Here is an 18,150-nt window from a genome sequence, read left to right as displayed (position 1 = left end):
CTCCTGGCTCTCCCTCCTCTTGTGAGAAGGAGCTCCTTCCCGCGAGAGGAAGAGGGAGGAGGAAGCGCACCACTTCTTCCTCTCCTTTCGCGCGAAGCTCCTTCCCATGAGAGGGAGGAGGAAGCGCCCCGCCTCCTCGCAAGAGGAGAGGGAGGAGGAAGCGCCCCCCCTCCTCTCCTCTTGCGCTAAGGAGCTCCTTCTCGTGAGAGGAGAGGGGGAGGCCAGAGGAAGCGTCCCAGAAGTGGCCTGCGATCGCTGCTGCAGCAGCGCTCATGGCCTACTTCCCTGGGCTGAGGCCTTGCCCCTTGGGAAGCAGCCCATGAGCGGTGCTAGGCAGCGGCGCTCATGGGCTCCTTCCAAGGACTGAGGGCTCCTTTCGCTGGAGGGGAAAGGGAGGGGCGCCCCCGGCGGTCCCTCAGATAATGCAACGGGTCGGTTAACCCGGGCTCGGTTAACCAGAGTTCTACTGTATGTCTGAAAAATAGAGAAACCGTTAAAACAGAGGTGCCCAATCATTTGGCTTCTCTGGGCCACATTGAAAAAAATAATTGTCTTGGGACACACGCCACCATAAAACTGATGTCATGCATGTGTAGAAATAGTGAAGGTGTACCGCATGCGGTGGTGCTATGCCTAGTATAGAACACACAGCTAAATTCTTTTTCACAATTGATTTTATGCAACATTGAATAAAAACTCTTGCTCTTTATTTTATTAGCTAATTTTAACAGTTTTTTTTTGCTTTTTTCTGGCTCAATTGTTTGCAATTACAATGCAAATTATGGACAACACTTCAACATTTGTGGACATAACATAGTCTGATTATTCCATTCCATTCTATTGTTGTCTAGAAAGTTTGCACTTGAGAACTGTGCAATTAAGTTACAAAAATAATCATAATGTTTTAAGTAAATTTTCAATTTTGAATTAGGTGTCATGGATCACGTATGGCCTGCTGGATGCAGGTTGGAAATGCCTGAGTTAAATGGTAATGTACTGGTTACTAACTAGTTTGTGCATCTTGGTACACTAAATGAAACACTGTTTTATGTTGGAATAGCAACCTTCTTCAAGCCTCCACTAGTTATTTGTTATGTAAGGAGCCCCTGGTGACACAATGGGTTAAACCCTTGTGCTGGCAGACTGCTAACTTGAAGGTTGGGTTGCTGACCTGAAGGTTGCCAGTTTGAATCCAACCCGAGGAGAGAGTGGATGAGCTTCCTCTGTCAGCTCCAGCTCCATGCAGGGGCATGAGAGAAGCCTCCCACAAGGATGGTCAAACATCCAGGCATCCCATGGGCAATGTCCTTGCAGACGACCGATTTTCTCACACCAGAAGCGACTTGCAGTTTCTCAAGTCTCTAACACAAATGTTATGTATATAATTCAGATTGCTTACTGTATTGTTTATGTATATATTGGTTCGCAGTTTTCTTTAACTCCATGCTGTGGGAGGGACTGCAGACCATGTGATCAGATCTGGGCTTGTTTAGGATTCAGATTCTCTTTCAGGAACAGTACAGTTTGGAAGATTTCAGAAGATGTATGCTTAGAGACTTCAGCAGAAACAGAATGCTTTAGAAACAGAGACTCTATTAGACTCTCAGAACAGAGAGATGCTTGAGATTATGGACTGCTGATTCTAAGAATGATGCCTTGTGTTACCTACACAGAGAAACTACTTAAAATCTATTTGTAACTGGATTGATAAGCAAAGTACCTGTATGCTGAATACATGAAGTTTGTGAGTAAACCGTATTACTTTTAAAGAAGTTTGCTTATTTTTGTCTCTTGAGAACATGATTTAAAGGCAAATATCTTTTAAGAGAGAGTAGATGTTTTGGGGCAACTAAAAGAACACCAAGAGGTGATAGCATCATTTTTCAAAAGGTTGTGACTTCTGACAAAGTCATGCCTTTCCAAAGATCATAAAATCTACAAATGGTTATGGATTTCCATTTTCCAAAATTTTATAAAGCAGCTTTCTAAGCCTGTGTTTTTAAGCTGCTATACTGTCATCCTTTCCTTAGCTGCTATGCTTTTTCTCCCCCCCCCCCCCCCGATATCCTCTCCTCTCAGAAATGGTAAGAGTCAGGAATGGTACACAATATATGTCATGCAAAGTTTTAAAAAACATATGCACTATATCCACGTGACTTCTAATCAGAAAAAAACTAGCCATACCTTACAGATTTTGTATAAAGATTCCTGCCCATCTCCTTCAGTATCTTTAAAATATTCATGTCCTGGGAATGTACGATGTATGTCTCGTGTAATGACACTCTCCTGGGAAGACTCCTGTGAAAATATGGTGAGATAACATGTTCAGTCTCCACTTAAAATAAAAAAAAAACAAGTGCTGTTAATGCAGCATGAGAACACATACATGCAGAATCTACTGATGAGGTTAGTGAGTCTGTGTGCAAAAAGATGTTTTCACACAAGCAGGAAAACATCTTTTTGCACACAGACTCACAAACCTCATCAGACGCACTTTAAACTAGATCCACTGGGGGAGGGGAACAACAGCCTGGCGAACACTATATTACCCACGACCACAGGGAACCGCCAAAAGGCTAAACGGAGGGCTGCACAAACACAGCAAGGACCAAGTACGGAGAGCACAATAATCCCAAATAAACAGCTCAAGGGGAGGTCACAGGGGCTTACATGTCTTTACACCAACGCTCAGAGCATGGGAAATAAGCAAGACGAACTCCAACTCTTAGCACAGCACCACACATATGATGTCATAGGCATCACTGAAACCTGGTGGGATGACTCCCATCACTGGAATGTAGCCATTGAGGGCTATAACCTCTTTCACAGAAATAGAACAAAAGGGAGAGGAGGGGGAGTAGCTTTATAAGTCAAAAACAGTTACGTTGCAGAAGAAATGCAAGACTGTAATCCGGGAAACCAGCTTGAAAGCATCTGGATAAGAATCAAGGGAACCGGGACTCAAAAAGATCTTGTCGTGGGTGTCTACTACAGACCTCCGAGTCAGGATGAAGGACTTGATGAAGCCTTCTGTCAACAGCTGACCAAACAGGCACAAAGAAGAGATATAGTAGTCATGGGCGATTTCAATTATTCCAATATCTGCTGGAAAACAAACTCAGCCAAGAGTACAAAGTCCAACAAATTCCTCACTTGCCTTGCAGACAATTTTATGGTCCAGAAGGTAGAAGAGGCAACAAGAGGATCAGCAACTCTTGATCTAATCTTAACAAATGTGGAAGACCTGATCAATACAGTTGAAGTGGTTGGATCCTTAGGGGCAAGTGACCATGTGCTCCTGGAGTTTGCAATACAAAGGAATGCTGAAACTAAGACAAGTCAAACACGCATTCTCGACTTTAAGAGAGCTGACTTCCAAAAAATGGAGGAATTACTGAGCGGCATTCCATGGACGCCAATATTAAAAAAACAAGAGAGTTAAGGATGGATGGGAGTTTTTCAAAAGTGAAATACTCAAGGCGCAAATGCAAACAGTGCCAACAAAGAAGAAAAATAAGACAAGTGCAAAGAAGCCAGAATGGATGTCCAAAGAACTTCTAACTGAGCTAAAGCTCAAAAGTGACATGCACAAGAACTGGAAAAGGGGAGAAATCACCAAAGAAGAATTCACACGTATAGCCAACACCTGTAGGGAAAAGGTTCGCAAGGCTAAAGCACAAACTGAGCTCAGGCTTGCCAGGGACATAAAAAACAACAAAAAAGGCTTTTTTGCTTACGTTGGTAGAAAAAGGAAGAAAAAGAAGGCGATAGGGCCTCTGCAAGGAGAAGATGGGGTGATGGCGACGGGGGACAGGGAAAAGGCAGAACTGCTCAATGCCTTCTTTGCCTCGGTCTTCTCACAAAAAGAAAGCCATCTTCAACCTCAGCAATATGGAATGCACAAAGGATTGGGGGAAATCCAACCCCAAATAGGGAAACAAGCTGTCCAGGAACACCTGGCCTCTCTAAACGAATTCAAGTCCCCAGGGCCAGATCAGCTACATCCAAGAGTATTGAAGAAATTAGCGGAAGTTATTTCAGAACCACTAGCAATTATCTTCGAGAGTTCTTGGAGAACGGGAGAAGTCCCAGCAGATTGGAGGATGGCGAATGTGGTCCCTATCTTCAAGAAGGGAAAAAAGAACGACCCAAACAATTACCGTCCGGTCAGCCTCACATCGATACCAGGCAAGATTCTGGAAAAGATCATCAAGGAAGTGGTCTGCGAACACTTAGAAACAAATGCGGTCATTGCTAATAGTCAACACGGATTTACCAAAAACAAGTCATGTCAGACTAATCTGATCTCTTTTTTCGATAGAGTTACGAGTTGGGTCGATACAGGGAATGCTGTGAATATAGCCTACCTGGATTTCAGTAAGGCCTTCGACAAAGTCCCCCACGACCTTCTGGCAAATAAACTAGTAAAATGTGGGCTAGACAAAACTACGGTTAGGTGGATCTGCAATTGGCTAAGCGAACGAACCCAAAGGGTGCTCACCAATGCGTCATCTTCATCATGGAAAGAAGTGACAAGTGGAGTGCCGCAGGGCTCCGTCCTGGGCCCGGTTCTGTTCAACATCTTTATTAACGACTTAGACGAGGGGTTAGAAGGCACGATCATCAAGTTTGCAGATGACACAAAACTGGGAGGGATAGCTAACACTCCAGAAGACAAGAGCAGAATTCAAAAGGATTTTGACAGACTAGAGAGATGGGCCGAAACTAACAAAATGAAGTTCAACAGGGACAAATGCAAGATACTTCATTTCGGCAGAAAAAATGGAAATCAAAGATACAGAATGGGGGACGCCTGGCTTGACAGCAGTGTGTGCGAAAAAGACCTTGGAGTCCTCGTGGACAACAAGTTAAACATGAGCCAACAATGTGATGCAGCAGCTAAAAAAGCCAACGGGATTCTGGCCTGCATCAATAGGGGAATAGCGTCTAGATCCAGGGAAGTCCTGCTCCCCCTCTATTCTGCCTTGGTCAGACCACACCTGGAATACTGCGTCCAATTCTGGGCACCACAGTTGAAGGGAGATGTTGACAAGCTGGAAAGCGTCCAGAGGAGGGCGACTAAAATGATTAAGGGTCTGGAGAACAAGCCCTATGAGGAGCGGCTTAAAGACCTGGGCATGTTTAGCCTGCAGAAGAGAAGGCTGAGAGGAGACATGATAGCCATGTACAAATACGTGAAGGGAAGTCATAGGGAGGAGGGAGGGAGCTTGTTTTCTGCTGCCCTGCAGACTAGGACACGGAACAATGGCTTCAAACTACAGGAAAGGAGATTCCACCTGAACATCAGGAAGAACTTCCTCACTGTGAGGGCTGTTCGACAGTGGAACTCTCTCCCCCGGGCTGTGGTGGAGGCTCCTTCCTTGGGGGCTTTTAAGCAGAGGCTGGATGGCCATCTGTCGGGGGTGCTTTGAATGCGATTTCCTGCTTCTTGGCAGGGGGTTGGACTGGATGGCCCATGAGGTCTCTTCCAACTCTACTATTCTATGATTCTATGATTCTATGATTCTACTAGTCCCATCTTTAATAATATGAAAGACAAGATAGGAACCACATTAAGAACGTCACCTTAAGGTTTGTAATCAATTATTATCTACTGAAACCACTGAACTGGACATCAGAAATGGTCGTGTTTTGTATCCATTCACTAAAACATATTACTCTTAGCTCTATTATGACAAAAGTGAGTAAAATTGCTTCAGGCATGTTATTGAGTAAAATCAATCAAAATCATCATCATCATCATCATCCTCAAAATTAAACTGCAAAGGCTCTGGCATAAACCAGTATAGGTGGTCCTGGTGATAATCAGCACACTGGGTGCCTTGCCAAAAGATCTCAGCTATCATTTGGAAACAATAAACATTGACAAAATTACAATCTGTCAACTGCAAAAGGCCACCTTACTGGGATCTGCATGCATCATCCAAAAATACATCACACAGCCCTAAACACTTGGGAAGTGTTCGACTTGTGATTTTGTCATACGAAATCCAGCATATATATCTCACTTGCTGTGTCATACTGTGTGTTTGTGTCAACAACAACAACAACAACAACAACAACTTTATTTTCATATCCCGCTTCCATCTCCCCGAAGGGACTCGGGGCGGTTCACACGTCTCTATCACCTATAACGGAAGCTATGTCTAATGATGTTCAGATTCTTTCTTGTAATGGTCAATAATTAGACTTCCTCTTTCTGAAGAAAATGTTGTATATTCAGCATACCTCGATTTTAGTAAGATCTTTAACTAGATCCCCCATGGAATTATCACAAAGAAGCTAGAAAAATGTCAGATAGACAATGTGAATGTTAGATGGATTGGGATTTGATTGACTGGCCAAACCCGAAGAGTACTTACCAATGGCTCTTCTTTACCCTGTATCACTCTCCTCGCCTACTGGCAGAGACCCTCAAGCCCACCCTGACTGTCCTATGAGCAGGAAAGAGGGTCCTGTCCCCCAGGCAAATCAGACAGATAGACCATTCATCTGCCCCTTAGACCAGGGAGTGGGCGCTTCGAGAGGAGATGGATGGCCAGGTGGAGAGCAGAGAGAACCACAGTGGACACGGGGCAAGGGAGCAGGATGGGAATGAGGCAGAACTGTGTGTGTGGAGGGAGCTGGTAGTAAAAAGGGGGCAGAAATGCTTTCAATGTATGACAGAGAACATGGGAGGGAGTGCCGCTACACTGTAAAATGAATACAGTTTGGACCCACTTTAATTGGCATGCCTCAATGCTATGCAATCATGGGAGCTGTAATTTAGGCCTTTAGCCTTCTGTGCTAAGAGTTGTTGTCTCCCCAAACTCGTCTCATTGTCTCGTGTAATTGCAGGCTGAAACTCACTAAACTACAATATCAGAATCCCACTGGATGTTGCCATGGCAGTTAAAGTGGAATGATAGTGTTATAGCAGCATAATGTGATGCAGCCATGAATGTAGAGGATCCCAGACAGAAACAACATGATGGTCTCAGGGCAGCTTCAAAATTGTGTGGACATGTGAAGAGGGAGTGTGAAGAAACCCAGTAGCAGCCTTGTTTGCATAACCTATTTTCCTAACTCTATGGGGAGGTAGGAAGTGGCACTTAGCTCAGCCAGATGGCAAACAGCTAACTGGCTGAGACTGAGGACAAAATGGGGGGGGGGGGGGGGCTGACAGAGCTGTTGGGGCTGAGGCCCTTCTACCTCCTCTTCCTCTCAGAGGTGCAGTAGAGTCTCACTTATCCAACACTTGCTTATCCAACGTTCTGGATTATCCAACACATTTTTGTAGTCAATGTTTTCAATACATCGTGATATTTTGGTGCTAAATTCGTAAATACACTAATTACTACATAGCATTACTGCGTATTGAACTACTTTTTCTGTCAAATTTGTTGTATAACATGATGTTTTGATGCTTAATTTGTAAAATCATAACCTAATTTGATGTTTAATAGGCTTTTCCTTAATCTCTTCTTATTATCCAACATATTCGCTTATCCAAAGTTCTGCTGGCCCGTTTACATTGAATAAGCAAGACTCTACTGTAAATATAAAACCAAAAATCCACAATCTAAAGTGTCGTCAGTTGTAAGGTACACCGTGACCTCAAAGAGTTCAGAAACCTTTCACTATTGCCAATTATTCATGGCCCAAATATTGAGCTAAGGGGGTGGACATTTGGGTTTGGGACTCACAGTTTAAAAAGAAGTGATCTAAATTAATTGAATTTACAACTTCAAAGGAATGGGCAACTTCTTTTTCTAATTCCTGTTACAGTAAAGCCTTTCAAAATGAAACTGGGGCTATTAAAAAGCCAATTATTGAAAGTTGAAATGTGCCACTTTCCTATGTGTATAAAACATATTCCATTGTGAAAGCATGCCAAGTCAAGAGAAAAATATTCAAATGACACTGAACTATTGATCCCTGAGTTTGACAAACAACTGACACTGTCCAAAGAAGACGACATGAAATTTAAGTTAACTGAAGATCCTTTCTCTGTGGATCCTCAGGAACTTTACATACATTTACAGCTAGGGATGCGCATTTACAGCTAGAGGTTACTGAACTTCAGTACTCAACAGTTTATTGAAATAAATACAGAGAAACCAGACTTCTACAAGAATTTAAACAGGGGAACATTTCAAAATCCTTGGGATGGTGCTTTAGAGCTTTTCAGCATATTTGGAAGTACCTACATATGTGAAAGGGACCCCTGATGGCACAGTGCGTTAAAGCGCTAAGCTGCTGAACTTGCGGACCAAAAGGTGCCAGATTCAAATCCCAAGAGCGGAATGAGTGCCCGCTGTTAGCCCCAGCTCCTGCCAACCTAGCAGTTCGAAAACATGCAAATGTGAGTAGATCAATAGATACCGCTCCGGCGGGAAGGTAAAGGTGCTCCATGCAGTAATGCCGGCCACATGACCTTGGAGGTGTCTACTGACAACGCCGGCTCTTCGGATTAGAAATGGAGATGAGCACCAACCCCCAGAGTCGGTCACGACTGGACTTAATGTCAGGGAAAAACCTTTACCTTACTTTTTTACATATGTGAATAACTTTCTTCATCATTGTGAACTCGAATAAAAACAAGCAATCTCAACCCAATAAACACTTGCATGACATTTTGAAAATGTCAATTTCAAACATCAGAATACAATAAACTGATTGCTGACAAGAAGAATTATACATCCCATTAACTAAAGGTAGCTTCAGAGAGTTCTCCAAAAACTTTGTTTTATTGTCTCTAGAGGGCGTGATGGTCTGTGAGGCATTTACTGATCAATTCAAACAAAATGATACTGCATATTGTGCTTTCTAGCACCTAAGCATATGGTAAAAGTTTCTACTAAGAGCTGCCAACCTTAACAGATTTTGATTATGTTATTAATATTTTATATTTATCTCAACAGTCTCTTACTTTGGTTAATAACCCAATAATAATCCCAACAGATCCATAAACTTGGAAGGAAAAAAACACCAAAGGAGGCTTTACAATGTGGATCAACCAAGTTTTCAAATGTAATGAAAGCAAGGAAACTGATTACAGCAAAGATAGAAAAGAGGGTTGTGAAGTTAGCTAGAACACAGAAGGAGCAGGGAAGAGGAAAGTAGTAGTTTGCATGGAGTGACATAGGCACAGTTGCTTGCCATTACAAAGAGCTCTTAATTCTCATGCACATGCTCAAGTACATTCTGAAGAGGTTAAAGAGGATGACCTGGGTAAATTGAATAAACAGTCAGAAAAAAGTGAGAAAAATATGCAAACAAGACCTTGAAGGATATTTTGGGGAAGACTCCTCATATGACAACAGTTATTTTGTAATTTTGAGAGAGAAAGCGAAAATATTTCAACCTCTTATTTTAAGAATACATTCATACATAATTGTATGTATACTATTAATATAAAAGCATATAAGAAAATGAGCAAACCACTCAATAACTATTAAACAAGAGAGTCTTGACAATAAAGAAAAATTGAAATCAAACTAAAAGTTGCAAATCTGAGTCATTATTTTCGTCAACTCATTGAGAAGCCACAGTATTACAAAAATGAATAAATAAGAGTTTGCCATTAATTCAGTTAGCACATTCATCAAGAAGACCTGACCAAAAGCTTGTTTGACAAGGAGGTAAGATGAACATTTAATATCTGTTAAGAAAACTGAAAAAATGAATACAACAGTTAAGCAAAGTACCCCTACTTTCTATCCCCTTGGACACCTTAACAGTATGTGATATTTTTTCCATCAAGTTCATATTTCATAATTTATTCCACCAAGTATCTATATTAAGATGACTTTGAGTTTTCTAATCCCTGCAAGCAATACATCATTGGCGTGAAATCATGTCTCTGAGTCTTAAAAATGTCCATGTGCTGGTGAGTGGTTACATCTTTACAAAGTGGATCTAGCTAAGGAAGGTGTGAAGCCATAGGAACAGATGCAGAAAAAAGAAAACAATGAAGCCTGGTCCTGGCAAGTGAGGACTACTGCAGCCACCAGGGAAGCACGGACTGGCTCCTCCTGACATCTTTGCTGCCTCTCATAAAGTCAATTTGATGCCATCCCTTCCAATGGTATAGCCCAGTTCAGTCCACACTCCATACACATGACTAGTGGTGCCACTGAGGATAAGGTACACCTGGCTTTACAACAGTACAGATAAAGGAGATCTAGAATAGACTATGGCTAAACATGAGTCAACAGTGGGATGTGGCAGCCAAAAACTCTAAGCTTCATCGACAGTAGAATGTCCAGATCTATGTTAGCCATAGTCCCAACCTGTCCTGCATTTGTGAGACCTTAACTAGAATACTGTGCCCATTCCTGTGTATTACAGGTGAAGAATTTTATTGATCATGTGTTCAGAGGAGAATGACCTAAAATGTCTGAAAACGAAGTTGAAGGGAGATGTTGACAAACTGGAATGTGTCCAGAGGAGGGCAACTAAAATGATCAAGGGTCTGGAGAACAAGCCCTACGAGGAGCTGCTTTAAGAACTAGGCATGTTTAGCCTGCAGAAGAGAAGGCTGAGAGGAGACATGATAGCCATGTACAAATATGTGAGGGGAAGTCATAGGGAGGAGGGAGCAAGCTTGTTTTCTGCTGCCCTGGAGACTAGGATGCGGAACAATGGCTTCAAACTACAGGAAAGGAGATTCCACCTGAATATCAGGAAGAACTTCCTCACTGTGAGAGCTGTTTAGCAGTGGAACTCTCTGCCCTAGACTGTGATGGAGGCTCCTTCTTTGGAGGCTTTTAAACAGAGGCTGGATGGCCATCTGTCGGGGGTGCTTTGAATGCGATTTCCTGCTTCTTGGCAGGTGGTTGGACTGGATGGCCCATGAGGTCTCTTCCAACTCTACTATTCTATGATTCTATGAGGAACTGCTTCAGGAGTCAGGTATATTTACCTTGAAGAAGAGAGGATTAGGAGGTGATGTAACTGTTACTTTTAAATATTTGAAGGGATGTTGTGTAGAAAATGGAAAATGTTTTCTGCTTCTCCAGACACTAAGACACCAAGCTATGGATTCAAATTGCAAGAAAGGTGCTTCCACTTTAACCTTAGAAAGAACGTGCTGATGGTAAGAAATGTTCCACAGTGAAATAAACTGTCTTAGAAAGTTTAGGACCCTCCTTCATTAAAAGCCAAGAACGGTCATCTCATGGAAGTATTTTAGTTGTGTATTTGGAAGCAGATGTGTAAGTATATTTGGCAGCTATTTCATGGAAGGAGGTTGGGTGAGATGACTTCAGAGAGCGTCTCCAACTCCAGGTTTCTATTATTTCTCATAACTTCATGACAGTTTAGGTCACCATGTCTCGGGGTGGAGGTATCATCAATCCATCCTGTTCCTGCTCTATCAACACATAGAGAGGAAGAGTACTTCAGGAGCAGGAAATAGCTGCCAAATGTACTTACACATCTGCTTCCAAATTGCACACATTCAAAGAATATGAACATCCCCAAAATTTTAGAAATAAGATAAGAGAGAGACTTGTGGCATCTTAAAAGCAGAGTTACAATGCATGCGTATGCATGTCTGTTAGCACTAATTCTGAAGGGACTCGTTTCAAACTAAATCTTGAAAGCCTTATTAGTCGGAGAAGTATGGCGGGGGAGGAGGCTGACAAATAAGCACCAGGCAGTTGTTGGAGAGGGAAGTAGAAGAGTTTGGAAAGAATTGACATACAGATACATACTAAGGGATACAATCTATTATATATTTTGGCAATACTGCAAAAATTTACCACTACTATAGCAATACACTTAATGTCATTGAAAGCATGGATGAGGAAATGCTGATAGAAGGCTCTGCAATAGAGCCCAGTAGTGAACAGTAGTTGCCTCAGCCATGCCCTGAAGTAACATCTGTGGCAGGAGCAATACTCAACCTGCTGACCAAATGCAAGAGATTTCTTTTGAGCAGGCTAAGGAGGAGTGACCTGTTCCTGAATTTAAGGATTTAAGAAAAGAAAGGTCTCAGCTGTGAAAGTCATTGAGGATAGCTGGGAAGAGAGCCAGCAACAAGTAACACCTGTGAATTTAGGATTTAAGAGACTAAAGACTGTTACCTTGCTTCTGGCTGCAGTATCAGTGTTTAAGCCGAGACCATGGATTTTTGATCTTTTGTGCTCACTGAAACTTGGCCTACTCTTGGACTTTGACTCAACCTTGTATCTCGGATATTTCTGGGAATTGGCTCTTGACCCTGGAATGGACATTTGAATTTCTCTCTTGTGTGTTCCTGTAGTTGTTTAGCATCTCTGTGGACTTATTGGCCCGTCCTGAGACTGTTTATGTATGCTCTTCTTGTATTTGAGGGTTGAGGCTCTGTATTGGCTCAGCCTATTTGTGTTAGGGTCAGCACCAAGCCTCAGTCTGGATGAGGTGCATGTTGTAGATCAGCCAGAGGCTGATGGTTTAACAGGATTTAGAGAGGATTGTGGGCTTTCCTGTGGCACAAAGTGATGGGCTCTCAAGTCGGGGAAATTCAGGTCTGGGAAATGATGTTTTTCTCTGTGAGAAAACTGTCTCAGAAAGTGCAGGGCCTCAAGGCCAGGCCAAGGAGTCAGAAGTAGCAATAGTAGATAAGGATTCGAGTGAAGAGTTGAGTGATAAGGAGGGTTCCCAGGAGAAGCCACCTGTAGCTACGGAGATCAACAAAAGTTTCCATTTACAAATCCGAGCTGAAAATAGAGTACACCAGGCTGAGAGATTACATGGGAAAATTGGGGAGAAAATTCACGGGAAACGTAATGCTTTCATGGGTGACTATTAAACAAGTTGTTTAAGGGAAATTCAGGAAACGCTGCATTAGAGTGAGAAGCTAAGCCTGAGTTTTCTTGTTCTTGGTTCAAGTCAAGTCTTGGTTTTGGATTTTAATGTACTCCTGTTCCAAGTTTTTATTAGTTGTACCTTCTTGCTTGTGGACTATATTGTGCCTGTGATTTCTCGCTGTTCCTGGACTTTGTCACCTCTGGTATTATATGAGATAATTGGATTATTGTTTGGTTATCACCTGTTGCTGAACACTTTTATATATCTTCCTGCTTTTTCGTATGCTTTTTATCTGTCTTACAATAATTTGGTTGCTTATACAGTAGAGTTCCGGTTAACCGAGTTCTGGTTAACCAAGACTGTATTATTCGAGGTGCTGCTGGGGGTGCCTCTCCCTCTCCTTCTCTCGAGTTCGAGAGAAGGAGAGGGAATGGGAGGAGGAAGCGCCCCGCGATCGCTGCTGCCTAGCAACATTCGTGGGGTGCTTCCCAAGGGGCGAGGGCTCACCGAGGGATGTCCCTCGGCGAGTCCTCACCCCTTGGGAAGCACCCGGCGAGCTTGCCAGGCAGCAGCACAAGTGGGGTGCTCCCCAAGGGGTAAGGGCTTGCCGAGGGACGGGGCTCGTCCCTCGGCAAGCCCTTGGCCCAGGGAAGCGCCCTGCGAGCGTTGCCAAGCAGCAGCGATCGCGGGGCGCTTCCCTAAATCAGATTGCCGGGAGGGATAATAGGGCATCCGTATTATCCGAGCAGTTAGGTTATCAGAGATTGGGCCCGCCCCTTTATCTTGGATAACCGGAACTCTACTGTATTCCTGGACTCTTGTGTGGAGTGGTGGTCATAGGTGTCTCCAGGCCTGGAGTGAAACAGTTGGCACCTGTAAACTAAACTTGATGAAATTTCAAACAAATTGACAGGCATAGCAAGAATTACAGTTGATGCCTTGGAACTAGGCCTTTATACCAAAAATACAGTTTGTTCTCTGGTCAGCTGTACACTAGATGAGCAGATGAGTTTGGAGGTGATTGAAAAATAAACCTCCAGTTCATAGAGAAGAGCAAAAGTTGGCAGGTTAGAATCTTAACTGATAGGAAATATACTGGAAATGATGGCAGTAATTGTTCCTGATCTAAATATTGCTAGCAGAGACATTAAAAAAGCTTACAGAATGTCATTTAAAGCAGTTTCAGGCAGGAAACTTTGTAACTTAATAATGCAGCTGTCAACCATAAATGATGGATGGCACCTTGCAGGCAGTTTAAGCTAAACACCCCTGCAGTTCCAAGAGACTAACTTAAAAATCTTTCAAGACATCATCTCATCTGATTTGCAGAAGTGCAAGCTAATTAAACTATATACAGCAATTCTAAGAGAAAAGGACATTCTGTATCATGGATCCCTCACCAAACTGCTTCTTCACAAATATGACAAATCAATAGGGCCTGCGAGTTCCTTTTAAGGCACACAAGTCTTCTTCGGCAATTGGTGCCTAGGATCTGGTTCACTAGGCGGATTAAGATCAATAGTGCTCCATTTTTATCACTAAAATTTGTTACCTACATGTAGAGTATTACCTTGGTGCTTTCTTGCCTCTTGATCTGGAACAAGGAGTTTGAGCACCGAAAAAAGGACCATCTAAACTTGCTAGCTGACTCCTGCCTCTTGTCTTTTTCATTTTAATTCTGATTCTTTACAACTTTGCAGGTAGCATTTGAATTGCTGAGCAGATATTCCATATGTATTGTATTATTGTTCAATCCTTTTTCTAATTCAGGGACATTTAATCCATCTCTTCTCCTGAGCTAGCTAGTGCCACTGATCTACCATCTTTTTGAAGAAGCAGACAGTTGTGAATCCTAAACAGCACATAGTACTGTTCACCCTGATGGCTGTTGTGTAGAATATAGTTACAAATAAATGATTTCAAGAACTAGAATAGCTAAAAATTAGACATGAAAGCGCCCCCCTTAACGTATTATTCCTCTGTGTGCTGTGTACCATAGGAAAGGGTAGGAAAAGGTTAAGGGAGAGGCAATGGGCAGGGTCATGCAAATTCCACACCAAGGGAAAGCGAAAGGAACCCTGGGATGTCCATTCTGGAGGAAAAACAGCAAATCTAGAAGTAAATGGTCTCCGTATGAAAGCCTTCGCTTAGATGGGGGGCAGTATGGTGTTTGTTAAGGACATTGGCAGGGGTCTTGGACATTTTCGTTGTTTTGGTGGCTTCTCAGAACTGTGGGTTGTAACTGATTGTCAAGGATGAAGACTGTCTGTGTAAGAAGGCACCTCAACCACATACACACATACATATTTTCACCTTTATTAAAGGTAAAGGTTTCCCCTGATGTTAAGTCCAGTCATGTCTGACTCTGGGGGTTGGTGCTCACCTCCATTTCTAAGCTGAAGAGCCGGCATTGTCCGTAGACACCTCCAAGGTCATGTGGCCGGCATGACTGCATGGAGTGCCGTTACCTTCCCACTGGAGCGGTACCTATTGATCTACTCACATTGGCATGTTTTCGAACTGCTAGGGTGGCAGAAGCTGGAGCTAACAGCGGGTGCTCACTCCGCTCCCGGGATTTGAACCTGGGACCTTTCAGTCTGCAAGTTCAGCAGCTCAGTGCTTTAACACACTTAGTCACCTTTATTATGTGTTTAGATATATTAATATGATTTCTGCCCAAGCCACAAGGGTCATTGCATCCTTGCTGACCCCGCTGAAGAATTTCCTGGACATCTGGAGCTGGGAGAAATCACTAGACAAAGGTAACAATCAAGGTCCATTGTATACACATGTGGATCAGTAGGTGGTTTCCGCTCCCAATTCGATATTGTCGGCCAAAACTTATCCAGCTGATTGTCTCAATTAGGCTGAGTGATGGCTGGCTGCAGAAACAGACTCAAAGTATGTACACTCATTTGAATTCCTTTATTTGACATCCAAGACTTGATTACTGAAGATAATCATCTTTTGTCTCAAGACCCATCCCAGGATACTTCCTCATCACCAAGGACTAAAACAATTGAATAAATCAAGGACTCATTAGTATTTCCCAATATGGATTTGGGCTTTTCCGGGCTCGCTTTTCCCCAGGAGAACTGCCCCTTCACAACTGAGTAGCTCTCTCCAGAACAATCCGCCCACCATCTCCTCCCCTCCGGATCCAAACCAACCTCTCTTCTGGCCAATCAAGAAGGGAAGCGGGTGGAGCAGAAAGTTTAAATAATATACTTCTGTGGCTGTCTTCACCTGGTGAGTGTGCTCTTCAATCAGGAACTTCAGATTTTAGTATAATGCTCACGGGGGATGAACCCTCCATATCTGTGGACCTAGTCTAAATTTGACCTTAATAGAACATATTAAGTCATAGATTCTAATCAGCATTCAATCATAAAAATCACTAGGAATCTCCAAAGCAATAACTATCTCTCTGTCTATCTTACTTCATAGAACCGTTATGAAGATAAAAGTTGAAGAAAAAACATGTATTGGAAGAGGCAGGATACACATGCAACAAATAATGAAAAGACAGATATCACATTTTTTGCATTTTTTAAGTTATAAATCTTAAGGCTATACTATTATTTAAATTCAGTATACCTACATTGCTATGGAAATGAAATATCTACTGAACGACATATTCCTCGGACTTCTGTGTTATACTAAAAGGACTGACTGAAACAGTTTATACGAACCCGCACCTTGCAAAATAAAATTAGCTCATTCATATTTAGCGATACTTTTCTCTCCACAAAAATGCTCCCTATGAACGAAAATCTAGAAAATTTATTTCAGTGAGATCCACACCCACAATATCTCCTTAGTAACTGAAAATATTTCCGACAACCATTCCAGCAGCACTAGCCTCAGGCAGATTGGTAGAAGCTATAAATAACACATTCCAGCAGCACCACATTGCAGCACATCCAGCAGCATTGCAGGAATAATGAGGTGAAAAAGTAGATGTCTTGCTACTATAATTAACAGCTGGTTATTGGTATGACACTAATCAATGTGCGCGCATAGTCCACATTGTTCAAACATCAGCCAATAAACTTCTATAAAAGGAGGTTATAATTCAACTGAAATTGTTCAAAATTTACTGACTGTGTCTTCTTGTAGTTGTCCTGTAACGACAGACAGAACCAGCAACTTGTAATGGAGTGGAATAGGCCAGAAATGGTACATGACAGTCAAGAAGTAGATTATTAATTGTAAAAAAAATGTTTAAAGCCTTACAGTTTAAGAGTAAAGGGGATGGGGAGAAACTATAGCAATAAGATTGAGCAGAGGCAAAGATTTACATTTTAACTGAAGAAGTTGGGGATTGGGAAGAAAGAGATTCAAAGTCTGGACTGAAAAAGGAAACGAACTGATTCAGTTAAAATTACAGATATAGTAGAGCCTCACTTATCCAAGCTAAACGGGCCGGCAGAAGCTTGGATAAGCGAATATCTTGGATAATAAGGAGGGATTAAGGAAAAGCCTATTAAACATCAAATTAGGTTATGATTTTACAAATTAAGCACCAAAACATCATGTTACACAACAAATTTGACAGAAAAAGTAGTTCAATACACAGTAATGTTATGTTGTAATTACTGTATTTACTAATTTAGCACTAAAATATCACGATATATTGAAAACATTGACTACAAAAATGGCTTGGATAATCCAGAGGCTTGGATAAGTGAGGCTTGGATTAGTGAGACTCTACTGTACATTCCAAATTCTAAATATTTAGACCACCATTAACTTGGCAATTTATGGAAAACCTAAGGTGACCTTTTCATACACCTTTCATGCGGCTCTCACTGGGGGGAAGGTGATCTCTGGGGTCGTCGGTTGATTGACTTTCGGACTTTGCGGCTCTCCCAGACTCAATCTGCGGGGAGAGGGGAACTAAGAGCTCAACCTGATCGTTATCATGGTTGGCTTGCTGAGAGCCCTCAGCAAGTCCTGCCTGCCATCATTGTCGCTCGTGGGTTTGTTTGTTTTTTTAAAGATTTGCTCTGTTGTCGCTCAGTCTGATGATGAGGGAGGATTTGGGGTTTTGCAGTCTGAGAATGTTTTGCAATCTGAGAATGAGCCTCTGAATGTTCCCCAGGCAAGCAGCCAGGATGACATAACAAAGGAGGGTCTGAGTGCAGGTCAGTCTGACCCTGACATGAGTGTAACAGATTCACAGCTCCCAGAAAGAGATGTGGAAAATCAACAATCGTCAGGTGTTTCACTTTCAGATAGCGATAATGAGAAAGAGCAATTAGACAGAGATGCTAGATTGCTCCTCAGAAATTGGCCTCCTAGATGTTCTCTGAGAATTCTGGCTAGAAGGCAGGGAGCCCAAGGTCAGAA

At 42.4% G+C, this 18,150-nt stretch overlaps 1 protein-coding gene across 2 annotated transcripts in view; it reads right to left on the bottom strand.

Moving 5' to 3' along the window:
- The window catches only part of rabgap1l (RAB GTPase activating protein 1 like), a 186,531-nt gene that overhangs the window by 101,241 nt on the left and 67,140 nt on the right, over nucleotides 1-18,150 (bottom strand). For both annotated transcript variants that reach the window (XM_062979417.1, XM_008108932.3), the window contains exon 13: nucleotides 2,185-2,298. In XM_062979417.1, the coding sequence (XP_062835487.1) occupies nucleotides 2,185-2,298 (114 nt within the window). The remainder of the gene's footprint in view (nucleotides 1-2,184; nucleotides 2,299-18,150) is intronic.

The sequence above is a fragment of the Anolis carolinensis genome, chromosome 4 (assembly GCF_035594765.1).
Source record: "Anolis carolinensis isolate JA03-04 chromosome 4, rAnoCar3.1.pri, whole genome shotgun sequence".
NCBI lineage: Eukaryota > Metazoa > Chordata > Lepidosauria > Squamata > Dactyloidae > Anolis > Anolis carolinensis.
Note: the sequence above shows the minus strand (reverse complement) of the source record. Positions and strands in the feature narration are given on the sequence as shown.